The sequence below is a fragment of the Solea solea genome, chromosome 18 (assembly GCF_958295425.1).
Source record: "Solea solea chromosome 18, fSolSol10.1, whole genome shotgun sequence".
Classification (NCBI taxonomy): domain Eukaryota; kingdom Metazoa; phylum Chordata; class Actinopteri; order Pleuronectiformes; family Soleidae; genus Solea; species Solea solea.
This window is the reverse complement of record NC_081151.1, coordinates 4,714,229-4,730,319: the sequence shown is the minus strand read 5'-3', so window position 1 is coordinate 4,730,319 and position 16,091 is coordinate 4,714,229. Positions and strand designations below refer to the sequence as shown.

The following is a 16,091-nucleotide window of genomic DNA, read 5'->3' as shown; positions in this document are numbered from 1 at the left end:
ATCTATCTGTCAATCTGTAATCTTGAAAGACCAACTGTCACTAGGGGAAAAAACCTGGGTGATCAATGCAAAACTCACTAAACCAATGGTGATCTTGACCATCACTTAATCCCTTGTGGACATTATGGGTGCAGTACTGGGCCCTAATTGGACTATAGACATCCACCCAAGTAAAAATCCATCCATCCATCCATAATCTACTGCAGTGTTTCTCAGTCCTGGTCCTCGGGATCCACTGGCCTGCATGTTTCTGATGATCCCGTGGTCCAACACACCTGATTCAAATACTCAGTTCATTAACAAGCCTGGTGACGACCCATTCATTTGAATCAGGTGTGTTGGAGCAAGGAAACATCTAAAACATGCAGGCCCGTGGGTCCCGAGGACCAGGATTGAGAAACACGGATCTACTGCTTGGGCCACACGGTTGGTGTACTGGTTAGCACTCTTGCCTTTGCAGCAAGAAGACCCGGGTTCGCGCCCCAGTTGGAATAAGGGTTTTTCTGCATGGAGTTTGAATGTTCTCCCCGTGTGTGCGTGGGTTTTCTCCGGGTTTTCCGTCTTCCTCCCACAGTCCAAAAAACATGCAATACGGGGATTTGGTAAATTGGTCACTCTAAATTGACCGTAGGTGTGACTGTGAAGAAGAAGTACAAGATACAGCAGTAGAAGATCTACTGCTCATCTTTTGGGAGTCCCAGCTAACATCGGGCACACATAGACTCTAAATAAAAATGTATGTAAACTTCTGGTGGCAAACAAACTCACATTTGAGTCTCCAATTACCCTAACCACAATCTGCATGACTTTAGGCTGTGAGTAGAGGAAGGAGTACCTGGAGAAAACCCCCGCACAAACAAGGAAAAACAAAGCAAACCCTACACAGAAAGGTCTCAACCAAAAAAAAGAGTATACTAATTAAGCACTGCAGGCAGATCAAACCCATCCCGGGGCTCAGTATTAAAGAAGCACAGAAGGCAGCCTGTATAGCATTTTACTGCACCTTGCAGTGCTGCTGTGCCTCCCTGGTGGTCTCTTTAATGTGAAAAACTAAGTAAGCATTTTCATTCCTTGCTTACGCTTCCACTGGAAAACACAGAGATGGGTACATTACTGTAATGTGTCTGAGATGAGACAATACAATGATGAAGGGAATTAGACGAGGAAGGTACTGCAGCTTTTCCCCCCTAACTACACGATTGCAGTGAGGAGGCTCAGGGCTAATGTGCATCGGCACTGTCGCCGCACCGGGAGACTGAAAGAACAAACCTTCCCCCCTCCTCCCTCTGCTTCTTCTCGGCAAAGTCGCCTCATTTCAAGGGAATTGAGGCTTCTCGTTGCAGAACACAGAGAAGTGAGAAGCCTAGTCTCTCTGTGTTATCTGTATTTTCTGGGAAACATTATTCTTGGAGGTCCAAAGGGACAGTATTGCTAACAGGTGTGTTTGGACACAATCTGCATCCAGGGAGTTAAGCATTCACTTAAGTTTTCAAGAAGGCCTATATGTGAAGAAGCGGTTCAAGGATGGAGATTACACTTTGCTGTGAGGTCAATAAAGTGTGTGACCTAGAATACCACTTTACACTACAGTTTTCACCCATTCACACGCTGCAACATGGGTTTAAGTGTCTTGCTCAGGGACACATATAGACTGGCAGAACCAGGAATTGAGCCTACAACCTTCTAGTTGAAAGACAACATGCTCTACCACTGAGCCACCATGGCTCAATCCTAACTAGTCACCTTTTTTTTAATACTTTTACTTTTACTGTCATATACTTTAAGACTTTTACTTTAAAAACTACTTTAAAAAAAAAGTGACTTCAATTTCTACCAAAGTCATTATCTGGTAAGTTATTTGTACTTTTATGCAATTATCCTTTTAAGGTACTTTATACAAGACTAAGAGTTGGCTTCAGACTGAAGTAGCTGGAACATCGCCTTGTCAAACGTCATGTGTTCACAAACCAGTGAGAACGCCCAGTGGAAACATTACTAGATCACAAAACAGAGAAAAGAGATGATAGATGCAAAGAGAGGATGCTGAGATGACTAATTTGACAGCTTTTTTTTTTTTTTTTTGTAATGTAGGGACATAACACCCAGAAATACATGACACAGAAAAAGCAAGGTTGTGATGCTGAAGAACAGACATCTCACCTCATCCAAATGCAGTCAGTGGGCTCTTGTAGGGCAATTTTTACTGCATCAAATATCAACCTGCAGCACTTTGATTTGTCATACATTTCAGGAAGAGGCCATTAAGAGCTCGACAAGGTATATTTTTGAGGTGTCAGCTCCTCCGCTAAACTGCCACAATAACACTTCTTTGAGTTAGGAGGGTGCATCGGGAGCCGAGAGGAGCTAAAGCGTTGCAGCACAGATATTCAGCCCAGTGGAGAGGTAAAAATGCTCCACTTTCCCTGCGAGTTCCCCTCACTTGCAGGCCTCGCTATAAAAGCTTCCACTCCACTGAAGCAATGCAGATTGCAACAGGAAATTAGAGAGCTTACAAAAAGTGTTAAACTCAACAAAAACACTCTTTAAAACTGTAAATAAGACATGCACCACTGAAGGTGCATGTAGTTACCCGTATCTCAGCAATCCCCATGAATTCCCTGCTGTCATAATGCATCTCTTTTAACACACATCGTTGACTGGGCTACAACAAGGTCCAATAAAGAGGGCGATATCTCCTGATCTGTGCTGGTATGGCGCGACGCAGAGGTTGTTAAAGAGGTATGAATCTTTTATGAGGTGAGAAATGCAATCGTCGTCAATATCAAAAAAAAGGGGCCCGAGACTTTGACACCTGCCCGGAGTGTGTGGCAGTGGCATATCACTGGATTTTCTTGACACAATAACTGTTGAGTAGAATGAGATCTTGGAAATGAGAGCCTGGAAATGACTCAATGAATCACTCTCACTGGAGTCCTCACATGCACTGGCGGCACTGGTGGAGTCTCTTGTCTACGGCATAATGACCAGGCATTACTTTTTTTCCAGAGGAAATGTCAACGTTTGCTTAAAAATTCAGAGAAACACTATAAAGTGAGCCTGAACAGCGGCAGATTGCAGCAGTAAACAGCCCTCTAAATTACTTATAAGGGACAGAACATTGGACATTATTTGGAGAGATACCAGAGCTGTTTTTAAGTGGCTCAGCCAAAAGTAGCTTTAAGATGTTTGATGATTCTTATCCATGGTAAATTATTGGAAATCACTGACATTGTTTCTGTCAGTTACACAAGTAGGGAAATCCTAATAAAGTTGGTCGCACAGAAGGCACTGTGTGAAAAGAGCCAACCGTTTTCCTCGGTGTGCCTTTGTTTGTATGTGGTGAACTGGACGGAAACAGAGATGCCTTGGAGGAGGATATAACTGATGCTGTGCACCCCGTCCCGATTGTGCAGACACGTCATCAGATCATTGAGAAAACAAAGACAGATCCCCCTACAAGACCAAGAAGATGACTCCATGACGCTTCAATATTTAGCCAGAGACAACACCAACTCCTAGCTTTAGTGTAATGGACCTGGAAGAGAGTAGTATCTACAATGGTAAAGGCCAACGCTATTAGTCAACCAGGCACATTGCTAGGAAAGCTGCGGTTCAGACAAGGTAAACAGGACTCGGAGATAGACCTTGTGTGATATGATTTCTGTGTCAACCTGGAGCAACCATAACTCAACAGACGAGGTGGCTTAAGAGGCCAAGAATCAGCCAACCTTCAACATTTCCTCCACAGACAGCTCAGCACACGTCCACACTTCAACACATTTGAACCCCATGACTCACACAACAACTTGAGATTAACAACTCACATTCACACCTTGACTCAGGTGATTCCAACAACCCAAAACAGGGTCTAAGGAAACCAAGATTAAATATTAATAAGAGATCCGTCAGAAAATGGATGGTATCTTGGATGAAAGGGTACATTTCTCCAAGAAAACCCACACAAACCCAGGTGCTTGGTTTTCTACAACCAAGGTCAAAGGTGGATTCTGACAAATGTCAGTTTGCTTCCCTCACATACGGTATATAGTACAGTGTAGAATCCACCTGACAATGGCCGTCTCTATTCACACAAAGTCAGGCTTCTGGACTTAGGGAAGCTGACAAGTCAAGTTTGTTTAGTTTGATTGACTCTGCATTCACACATACAGCTCCTCCCGGTAATATCTTGGAAAGTTTAGTTTTGCAGCTAACACAGGCATTGTCTGTTGGATGTTTCTCTTCACACTTTCTGCGAGAAGTCTGAGTAGATTCTCATTTATCCAAGTCATACTGTAACTCTCTATAAATGTCATTGAATCAGGAGCAACTGCACTTGCAGATTTCTTCAAGACTCCAGTCCAGATCTTACAACTGAAGAACAGGACAGTACTGGCAAATGTCCATTTTGAAAAGTAGATACGGTTTGTTCAGAGAGTAGCAAGATTTGTTGACGAGTGCTTTAAAAAAAAAGGAATATGGCGCAAAAAGTTGGTAAATGAAGCAACAAATGTGTCCGTAAAGCCTCTAATATCTGATCAAGCAAACAGAAGTGTTTACGCCAGCTTGTTTAGCAACAGTATTTGAAGGCACGTGGTGGATCAGTGGTGTACCTCCATTGGGAAATGAACTCTATCGCTCATTCACTGAATAATGGACATTTAGAGATGTAGGAACACGCAGTCCAGCCAGATAAGGGAGCAACTTGCAGAGGTATAATGGAACATGACCCAGCAAAACCATGCAGCGTTAAAAATACTATGCTAGTTTTTATTCATCTACATGCACTCAGACACAAGATTATTAGAAGGAAAAAATAACACTGGAACGGGCCTGTAAAAATATGTGGATGGCACATATTTTCTAGAACCGGTGACAAATGGAGGACACAAAAGCAGATTCAGAAATGCAACCTCAAATGTTTGAGCCAGCGTTAACTGCCAAGAAGCAAAGCAAATCAGAGACAGAGATGGGAGATGAGAAATGGCCCTGCTAGTTTAAGGAGAAGGGAGCTGCTGGTTCAGGAGACTGCTGCTCCAGTATCTTTAGGTTACCAGTGAACAATAGAACAAGATGACGGAGGGCAGGATACATGATGCTGGAACTGGCTCATGTTGGATAATACAGTCATGTTAAAGTCACGTTAACTGCGGCAACCCTCATGTGGAGGATAAAGTGGTAGAAGATGAGGTTACAATAGATGTTGTGTTCCTGTCGTGTGAATAACATGCTAAACAAAATCAACAATCATCAGGCAATCACGTCATTCATTTGAATGCAATAACAAACTATACATACATTTTCAGTTAGATAAGCACGGCCAACTTGAGTTAATCTAGTTGTGTTTTCATTAACACATTGTATACTGGATACATTTGTCTTCCCTAATGACACTTTCTTAATACAATATTAGATGTATAACACACTATACCAGTATAATGTCTACTATAACAGCATGGATCATGAGAATAGAGATGCCTTCCTGTGCTTTCAGTCTGTATGTCTATGAGTGTCCAAACAAAGTGTAAACACTTATATTTGTTACCCCCTTTAGAAACTTTTGTGACATAAACACCGACCTCGTCAGGCCCAGTTGTCCTCATTATCTTGTTGGGTAAAGGAACAAATACATCTACACTGTCCGTCATTTACTGATTAGCATTTAAAAAGATTTGACATTTAATTAAAAAAAAAGAAAGAAAGAAAAAAAACTGTGGCCATTGATAAAAAAAAATATTTGGCTTGTTTATGAATAATTTAAATCAGTGGTTGCAGCACTTCTGCAACAGGACATCCAACACCTTACCCAAGTGGGCAGCACAGAGCAGCAAGCGGTGCACTAGATGAGATAAATGTGAGAGCGACTACAGCTGAGAACACAAGTGGCGGACGAGGCGGTGGTCTTCAGACAAGGAGAAAATAACAACGGGGTCTTCTTTAAGAAGACGCTTCCTCACCGCTGCCTGGTTAAATATTCATGCTCTGAAACACCAGATCAATCAGGCCCACTTACTGCATGCCACTGACATTACTGAGGAAATTTCTTCATTTGGCGGCACAATCAATATCTCATTACAGCAGCTTTACACTGGGTTGTCTCTGTGCAGGCCTGCTGGCTTTCCTCCCTCTATCTATATCAAGAGCCTTATCTTATCTGTCCATATTCATCACGCAACACAGAGAAACCTTCTGCTGATCAAAACTTCCACTTCAAACCTGACACCGACTTATGCTTGTCTGCAACGTGAGGACGGGAAAATGTGTTACTGAATTGTGAATGAGTCTCAGGTGATGCTCATGGGACATATGAGGTAAATCAATGCTGCAGTATATATACATATACATATATATATATATAAATATATATGTGTATATATATACATATATATATACACTGGATAGATATAGGTTGTGTGCAGCATAGAAATAAGAGTATTGCTTTGTGTACTCAAGTTAAAGTAAAAAAGTAGCCTGTTTAAGATGTACTTAGTACTTAAAAGTTACTTAGTTACTTTTTTAACAAGATTCTTTCTTGTGTCGTGTAAAAAGGACAAGGGAAACACAACGTTAGCATCTGCATTATGACAAGAAAACTCTGTTTCGCTTACATGAAATCACTTCATTAAGAAGCTTCTGCACAGTAGGTCCCCTCAAAATCTGCCCCATAACGCTCACAATGCCTTGCAGTCGCTAATGAAAGTGAGCTATTACTTTTTTTTAATCCAACCATGAAATGACAACAGACCTCAGCCAAATAGCATTAAAACTCTCCTCCTTACTGTCAAGGAAAACGCAGGGATGTGCCGAACTAAATTCCCATCAGTGGGAATCATTTCACGGTAATCTCTTATAATTATACGGCGGGCAAGTGGCGGAGGAGCAAACTATAAAGTCAGTCTGGCATCAACACGTGTGACAGTTTGTGGAGTTTATTTCTTGGCAGAAATTGAGTCTACTTTCTGATATGATGGCGTAGTTACCTGAGTTACTAGAGGAGTTCTCTGTTTAGTACAATCTGCCATTTCACCATTCGATGTCACCATTTGCATGTTTCCACCGCCTCGCCTTGTCACGGCACGGTTATTTTTGTGTTTCCACTAGCGATACTACCTGGTACTTTTTTTTAATACCTGCTCTGGCGAGGTTCCAAGCGAGCTGAGGCGATACTATGCGTGACATCGCCGTCAAGGGAAGAGGCGTGAGCAAGACGTCCGACACAAGAATCAAGCCGAACAATGCCGAATTGTAGCTCAGTTAAAAAGACTTAAAAATCCTAAAAATGTGGCTTAATCTCCAACAATTAACAGGGAAATGTCTAAAATCTCATTATTTAACAGAGGAGTCTGGTGTATTTAGCGACTGCACTGCTGAGCCGCATCACAAACCCTGACGCTGTATTTGTTGGAGTCTGTGCTGCGGTCATGGAGGAAGTACTGAACAAATCTGTTTAATGAACTGATTCTAATGATTCAGTTACACTGAAAACAACTGCTCTACAAGCCACTCGTTTGTGAGTTTCATGCAGCCGTACGGTGATGGCTCCGCCCATCTTTGGGAGATACTATTCTCTAATGGAAACACAACCTAAACCGTGTGGAGCTGGGACCAAAGGTGGAAAAGTGTCTAAATATTTCTTGCACCTGAACCTTTAAGATGCCTAAATAAAAGATACTTGTGTGCAGTTTTCACAGTAGTATCACTGCTCACTGTGGATCACAGGCACCTTGGATTGTCTCCGGGTCTGCACGGACCTGTAAGATACAACCTCTACTTCACCGTTTCACGCTCCGAAACATAATTCAGCTCCACGTAACTTGCAAGAGTCACCGTAGATCTCTGTGGACATGACGAGGCAAGAGGGGAGAGAGAAGAAAATGACAGTTAACGCAGGGAAGAGCTAAACGGAGCAGACAAGGTACAGCAAGGAATGTGAAGAGAGAGTCATCCAGAAGGTGTTTACGAGCGGCTGAGGTACAAACACACGACATGGTTTTAAATGAACACTTTACACTGTCTTACGTTTTGGTTTTTTTTGGTTCCTAATGTCGTACTGTACCTTTTCCGCTCGCCGCTTCGCCCCATTGCACCGCTTCCTCCTGTGTGCGTCGCACCGACAGTCATCGCCCCGGATGCAAAGTGAGAGCGATGCCTTCACATAAACAAGCTGAGCGCTGCCACAGTGCATTAGTCACAGCCAGAGTCTGGCCTTTTCAAGGTCGCTACTCCCACTCAAGCCGCTAATAGATCACCAGAATTTGATATTCGCCTAGCGGGGATCCTCGCATCAGAGGAACCTGTGCTTGTGTCCTTGTGCGTGGATGATTGCGGCGCGCATGCTGTGAAGTGCTTTCACTAATAGGCGGCCTTCCGTCAGGTATTTACATGAATTAAAACAAAAAAGAAGCGAGACAGAAAGAAAGCCTCTGCTCTGTCAAGTTATTACTTTTGGTATTTTTTACACTGCTTTTAATGAAGCTGCTGCTAGAGCTGGTACATGTGAGGAAATTTCAAACAGGAACCAATAAAGTTCCTGGAGAATATGCAGCTTTAATAAACTCAGTGCAGCATTTTGTTTGGAGAGAGGAGGAGGGGGAGGAGAAACCTGCTTCACAATCAGTACCGTTCCTCTTCCTGAAACATCAAATTACCCATGGCTGAAATATCCTCCTCACTCTTCCCGACTCCTCCTTTTCTCCTCTCCTCCCACTGAGTCGGGTTTATAGGCGGCAGCAGTCCGACAGGAATAATTTCTGCCACCACTCCAGGGAAATTACTTTGTGTTGTTAGAGAAAAGGCAGTTTGTGAACTGCTTTATCAAGCGTCTTGACTGCAATAACACTTGGATGCCAGCAAGAGAAGCTACAGCCTCTGCACTGTTCTCCTACAGTGATCAAGTGTAAAGGCATGCATGGTGTGAGATGTGTGTATCCACTTTGTTTCTGCAGGACTGACTGAGTTAGTCATGTTCTCTGGATAGACACGTGTCTCTGTAGTATGTGTGTGGGCATGTAGTGTACATACTCGTGTGTGCTTTATATCGCTCCTGCTCTTCCACACTGCTGACTAGTTCTGCTCTGCTCGTGCTCTGCTCGGACTGATGAATAATTTCTGCACCGCGCTCTGCTGTGGTACGTCTGGTGCAGCCCGACTGCACCACACGGCTACAGCACTGCATTTGCATTCAACAGGGACACACACACACACACAGATGAACGCCAAGCTCCCTCACATACCAATACCATTCAGCTTTTCAGCTGTGTCTCGGTGTGGATGGATGCAACAAGCTGCTAAGCTCCTCTTTTTCTTTTAAAACAGCGGCAGTTTCATATTAGTCGATGTCATGTCACTTTTCCTCCCACTCTTACATCTATGGAGGAAAAATCCATCCCCCCAGGAATTCAACACGTGTGGCCAAAAGGGTTAAGCAAGCAAAAAATGAGAATAAATTCACTTCTCATGGTGCTCGTCTTCAAAAAATTGTGATATTTTAAAGGTGATTCATGTAAGAAATGTCTAAAAATGACCAAGATGTGTCATCAGAGATGACGCGTTCAATTGCAAAGTGTCACTGATAAATGGTCTGTATTTATACAGCGCTTTTCTAGTCTTGATGGCCACTCAAAGCTGCTTCCCGCTACAAATTTGCCATGCACTCCTTCACACACATCCACTCACACTTCCATACAGCACATCTTTCATACCCATTCACACACTGCCGGCACAGCAGTCAGGGGCAACACGGGGTTAACCTTAGGGGTGGGAATCACAAGGTACCTCATGATACCAATAATATCGCGCTACAACGATTCTGTGATGATCAATAGGTTGCCAGACAATCATATAGCGATACATCACGATATCTGTCTAAATTAAGAAAACAACACTTCCAGGAAAAGGTACATTTATTTATTCACAACATAGAGAACAAAGTGCATAAAGTCCATTTCTCTGCCTGTTATACTGCTGTAAACTCCCTCTTCTTTGGCCAGGTCACCCCTTGCCCACACAAACACATCTGCATGTAGACATGCTGAGCTTGGAATCCAACTTTCTCACTCTACAGTCAGCATATTCACAATTTGTGGGCCATGAACTCTGTTTATGTTTTGCCACCCACTGCCATACACCCAATAATGCAGCTGGTAGCACTTAAACACGCAGGTTGCCTGCCTCTACACAGCAGCTGCAGCTAAAGCCCCTTTTCTATCAATGGTGCCAGGTTTGGAAATCAACATTTCCAAACCTTAAAAAGCCTCCATACCCCTCTCAAAAACATCTCAACCAGAGAAGAATAGAATGAGTCTGCAGTGGAGATAACCTTTGATAACCAACCAAGGTTAACTCACATTTTCTCTCTCTCTCTCTCTCGCTCCCTCACACACACACACTGTCACTAGATATTTACCATTTATATTTTTACAGTCACTGTCGCCTCCTCATTTCCTCTCATCATGCGAAAATTATCGTCTGCAGACACATTTTCACTTTCAATCTCCGCCTGTTGCCGACACGGGAAAATTACTCAAATTGGTTCAATGTTTTTAAAGATATGGATGAACACGGTGACAGGTTTGTCCTTGGCGACCACAGTTTCCAGTGTTTACAATGGGGATTGCAGTAAATGTAAATACTGCTGCTGCTGCTGTTGTATATATTTTACATGTATCACCGTTAAGCCCAGAATAGGGCTGAAGTGGAGATGAAATGTCAGCTCCCTTTGGATTGGCGGGCATGCTGATGTGGTGACCTCTACGTGCTGTGGATAAAGGAGTTGGGGGATTGTGCCCCCACCAGGAGGTATCAGCTTAGTCTGAGTGAAAGGAAAGGATCACTGTTAAAGACTCCACACCTGGGGACAAGAAACCTGTTTTTTTTCTGAAAACTAAGACCAGTGTTAGGAACAACAGAGTATCTTCATTTGACATTTTTACACTAATTCAATGAAGCCTCGAAAAAAAATCAACATTTAATGACAGGAATACACTCATAAATGACTGGTTTACTATCATTTACATAGGGATAAGCACATCGCTGATCAGTCAGTGTCAAAGTACAGCCGGTTGTGCATTAATACACAGAAACCACAAGCAGCAGTTTCACAGAGATATATGCAGAACCTCGCCTCCTACTGTCTTGGTGGTCTTTCTGGAAGACCTCCAGTATTTGGCTCCTTCATCTATCCGCGACCAGTGTGTGTATTTTTGTACATGATATGCCTCTCGATGTGTTTTGCCATAGATGAGCAGATGGTGTCATCATCTATCTTTGTCAGCAGTGGAAACTGTTCAGCCTCTGCCAGAGTGTCAACGCTCATCTTTGAGCTCAAGAAATTCATTTTGAGACTTAAGTTTTCATTGTAGAAGAAGCAGAAGAGGTGTCTTTTATAAGCACAAAAAAGTTTGTCTGTACTAGTTGTGTCCAACAAGCAGTCGTAATCTGTTGCAAAATTATTATGTGTATAGGCTTTCAAGTTTAAATATGTATGACACCGCAAGAACATTGGTTCAAATTATCTTCAAAGAGATATTTTTGTTTTAATTGAATGTAATCTGTGATTCAGATTCAGATTATTTGTCCCTAAGGACAATTCAATTACAACAATCCCCTGAGCCACATAAGTTGTAAATAAATAAAGTTAAATCACAGGTTGCCGTGTAAGTTTTACATGACAGGGGGGAAACAGTGCTGTCAACTTCTTGAGACAGAGACTGCAGAAAAGACAATAGCAGTCAGTAAGCAATGCGCAAATCAATGGGGCTCTGTCACCGCCTATTAGATCTGCAAGAAGACCCGGGGTTATCATAGGGTTTCAGATGAAATAACATCAGAGAGGCAAAAGACAAAGTCGCAGGGTTATAATCGAGAGGAATAATCACACACGCACCAGGTGCCATTGAAGGAAAAAAAAAAGAGAGCTACACATTTCTCCACAGCAGCGCTGCTTCAAGTAAAAAGGTACTCACAGTTCTGAGGAACTGGATTTCATCCTCTCCTTCTCCTCCTTCAGCCATGGCCGCACAGGAGCCTGCTCACGCTCGGGAAGCCTCCACTGGCTCCTCTCACCTATCGATATTAGCATATAGCTAATCCACGGACCATACAGCGGACAGACTGCCGCAGCATGTGTTACTCAGGCCGCTGTGCTCACCGCCCGGAGGAGTGTGTGTGAGCATCGGCGGGCTGGAGCGACTGGGGCACGATGTGGCGGGGGAAACAGCGAGAAGCCGAGTGGTGACGCGGAGACACAGCAGCAGCGGCAGCGGCAGCAGCGGCGGCGGGGTCTTTATCTTCGACGTCACTGACAGACCGTATCAGTATAACGCGCGAATATTTAAAAAAATGTTTTTTAAAATAGCGTGTTTTTTCATTTCCTGGTTACAGTCAGATTCCCAGAAAAGATGCTATTCAGTATTCACCGCGTTGGTTCCTGATCAGCACCATGGTCAGCGCCTCTCTGCTCACACAAGCTTTATGAGTGAGAGACGAGGAGCACAGGGATGAGACGCTGTCAGCCACTTTATTAGATACACCTGTTCAAACGCTTGCTCACGCGCATGCATACATAATCAGCCAATCACATGGCCAAGAGGAAAGGAAATGGGCTTTTAACCGGATGGTCACTGATTCAATCCCGGGATGGGACAGAGTGGCCCTAAGCAAGGCAAAGGCACCCTATTCCCCACTGCTGCTTCCCAGCTAACAATATTTGGGATATTCTGGGAATGTTACCTTCTGGTTGCAGGAACGTTCGCTGAAGGTTCTCCTCCTGTGGTTGCCACGGAGTGTTTCCCTAACGTTAGTTTTTGGTTGCACATTTGGTTCCCAGAACATTAATATCACAGGGCAACCACAGGAGAACGTTTCAGTTTTGTTGTAACTAACCTTAGGGGAACGTTATTTGAACGTTGTGTGTTAGTAGGGTTCGCCCGGCTTGTGTGCGACTCAACCTTCAACAACAAATGAACATATTTAAGGTATTTAATAATAAGTACAATAATGTACTGTATGTCACACTTTTCAAAAACAGTTAAGGTTCCAAAGTAACAAAATAACACTTCAATTCCATTAAAATAACTTTATTTATCCGTTGAGCATCAGTGTGTGTCATACACATTATTTGAACATTTCTTCACCCCAGCATTATGGCACACAGAAATCCACCAATCAACATCTGCTCAACATAAACAACAGTGAGTACACTCACTCAAAGTCTAGTATATTACATAAAATTATACTCTGATTGGATGTTGTTATGAAGTTTGACATGGCTGTTTCAGTCCTGAAGTGATCTGTATATACATTGACTGTATTGATTGTGTTGTGTTGTGTAGTGTAATGTCTACTTGCATCATTGTATAGAATACAATGATGCAAGTACAAAATAAAACGGTTTTAAAAAGTTCACCCACATGATAACAGGTGATATGGAATGAATAAAACAGTTCCATCATTAACAAAGCAAGTTGCAAAATGCAAACAATTCATTCATTCATTCAATCAATCAATCAATCAATCAATCAAAATGGGCCTCATAGCTGAGTTTATGCTGGTCTATGTTTCAACTCATGACTGTAACACATTGCACTCTTCAGACAGACAACATTGTACCTATTTATTTCTAATGGATGACTCGCCAATAAATTACTTATTAAATGTGATTAAACGCAATCAACCTTAATGACTTAAAATAATGGGCCCGCATAATGGATTCCATTCATCTCCACACAGCTACAGCCGCACATGCGTTATAATACGAACCATGGGGTGATGCGATGCTGCCCTCTAGCGTAAGTGATGTGCACTGCACTTCATATCTTGATCAATTGTTTGTTCCTATATGGGTGCATGTATTATTTTCTTTAATTTAATTTAATTTAATTTAATATGGACATAGAGTGCAGGATATACTGAGTATTCATATAAAACAAAATACTTTACTGTAAAGACGTAAAAAAGTAAAAGGGGGGTTAGGCCCAGAAAAGTTCTTATTTCTGCCTGCTCCTTTTTCTGACCACAAGTATTAAAAGGAAATGTTTTTTGGAAATTTTGAGTGCAATTTATTTATTACAATTTTTCTATTTTTCTTTCCTTCTTTTTTAGCTTGTCGTCCGTTTTATTATCATGTTCGAAATTCACATAATAATCTGTACTTTACTTGTTACTCGTTACTACCAATTAAAAATGAGCTGCTTTACTCTATAGTAAAAACGACCCCTATTCTAGTAATACAAAGCTAAGCAAAGCTGCAAATCGCTTAAGTATTCTCTTAAGTACAGTAAATGGCATATACTGATAAGACCTTTATATATATGTATATATAAAAAAGTGACTTCAACTTCTATTAAGGTCATTTTCTTGTGCTTTTACTCAAGTATCCCTTTTAGGTCATTCATTTAAGACTGGTTTTAAGCAGGAACATCGTATTATGAATGGAAACATGTCAGTGCAGCTGTGTTACTCGCTTTGGCCACTAGGTGCCTCTCATTGGCAAGAAATGGATTCACCTGCGCTTTCATGCACTTTGACGTCACTGCCACTTTGCTCTGCGTGTAAAAACAAAACGCCGACAACACACGGCAGTGCAATCGTCACAGTAACACGGACTACCTCACAATTCAGTCCTCCTCCTCCTCCTCCCCAGCTGCTGCCCTATACATAGCTCTTCCTCACATGTCCCACACCTGCACGGAGCACACACTGCAGCAGCTCCACTCATATTAAATGTGGGTGAATCGTTCACAGCCAACCACGGAGCACGGAGCCGACGCTGCGTGCTCCTATTGGCCAGAGCTGCTGTCAATCACAGCAGCAGAGAAGCCCAGAGGAGCAGCAGCAGCAGCAGCGTTGAGCTGTGGCTGCAGCACGCAGAGATGTGAAGTGAAGGGAGAGGAGAAATCATCTGCAGAGCCTCTAAAATCGGGTGAGTAAGTGTTTATATTTGATTTTGTCGAGCTGTGAACTGTGACAAGCGCAGTGATGTGTGCGTGTGTGTGTGTGTGCGTGCACCCACTCTTCTGACCTTCTTACTGGATACAAACTGTAGCTGATCCGAGGCCAAGTGTGGACTTTATGTTATGTTCTTTGAACTGAATGAATAATAAATGCAGCTGGATTATAAGTGGAATTCAGTGTAGCTGTGCTCGCATGCACTCGTGGTTGTTGCAAGGTGACAGTGGCCCGCGGGATCATCATCATCATCATCGTCACCATCATCATCACATGGGCCTCTGTTATCATGTAAACACCTGAGAAATGTGGCAGGAGTCGCCAATAAATGAGCTGCTTCTTCTGTGTTTGTAAACATCTCCAACAACCTGATATCAGCTCTATACACTGGGCCCCAGCTGCGTAATTGTGTCCTCACCACATGCAGGTTTTTATGCTGCGGCTTTTGACAAAATGAACGTTTCATCTGCTTCTAGGTTTTATTTAGTTTGTAATGAACACGTGCGTTTTTGTTTCTGTTTCATATAAAACATGTGTCTGTTTTTGTGCTGCAGCATGATCTCTGCATTGGTGTCCAGGTAGTAGACAGACATGTTCCAAGTCAGTGTTTAAACTCCATGCAGTTCATTCCTCCTGCTAGTTGTTTGTTTGTTTGTTTATCTTTGTGTGATGGGAAGAGACATGAGAAGAGAATTAGTGAGACAACTGCAACATCTTCACTATTTTGTTTCCATTTATTTGAAATGTAACTCCGATGTTTGGTTGTCTTTTTGAGAGTAGTAGAAAATGTTTATGGGACACTTGGATGATCACTTTTTTCCTGTAAATTCCCGTTGTTCCAATGGAAATAATGCGTTTTATTTTACTCTTAATCGATTATGAATCTGTCCAAAAAGGTTCACACTGCCTGCCTTCTTGGTTATATCGTTGAACTTAAGTTTAGTTCAGTCTTACAGATATAAATGTCCGACAGAACCAAACATAAACTCCAACAAGTATTTATCTATTACTAAATTAAGTCGATTCAACTGTTCAACTTGTTTGTTTTTATTATTAAAACATTGTCTCTGATTTTCTCAGCTTCTTAAATGTAAATATTTTCTGGTTTCTCCAAATTATTCAAACTGATTCATTCCTGTTTGACATTT

At 42.3% G+C, this 16,091-nt stretch overlaps 1 protein-coding gene across 17 annotated transcripts in view; it reads right to left on the bottom strand.

Annotated features, from left to right (window-relative positions):
• LOC131445330 (ryanodine receptor 3-like) overlaps positions 1-12,177 on the bottom strand; it is an 89,851-nt gene extending 77,674 nt beyond the window's left edge. For all 17 annotated transcript variants that reach the window (XM_058616327.1, XM_058616319.1, XM_058616329.1 and 14 more), the window contains exon 1: positions 11,961-12,177. In XM_058616327.1, coding sequence (XP_058472310.1) covers positions 11,961-12,008 — 48 coding nt within the window. In that variant the 5' untranslated portion in view covers positions 12,009-12,177. The remainder of the gene's footprint in view (positions 1-11,960) is intronic.
• Positions 12,178-16,091: the final 3,914 nt, after the last annotated feature.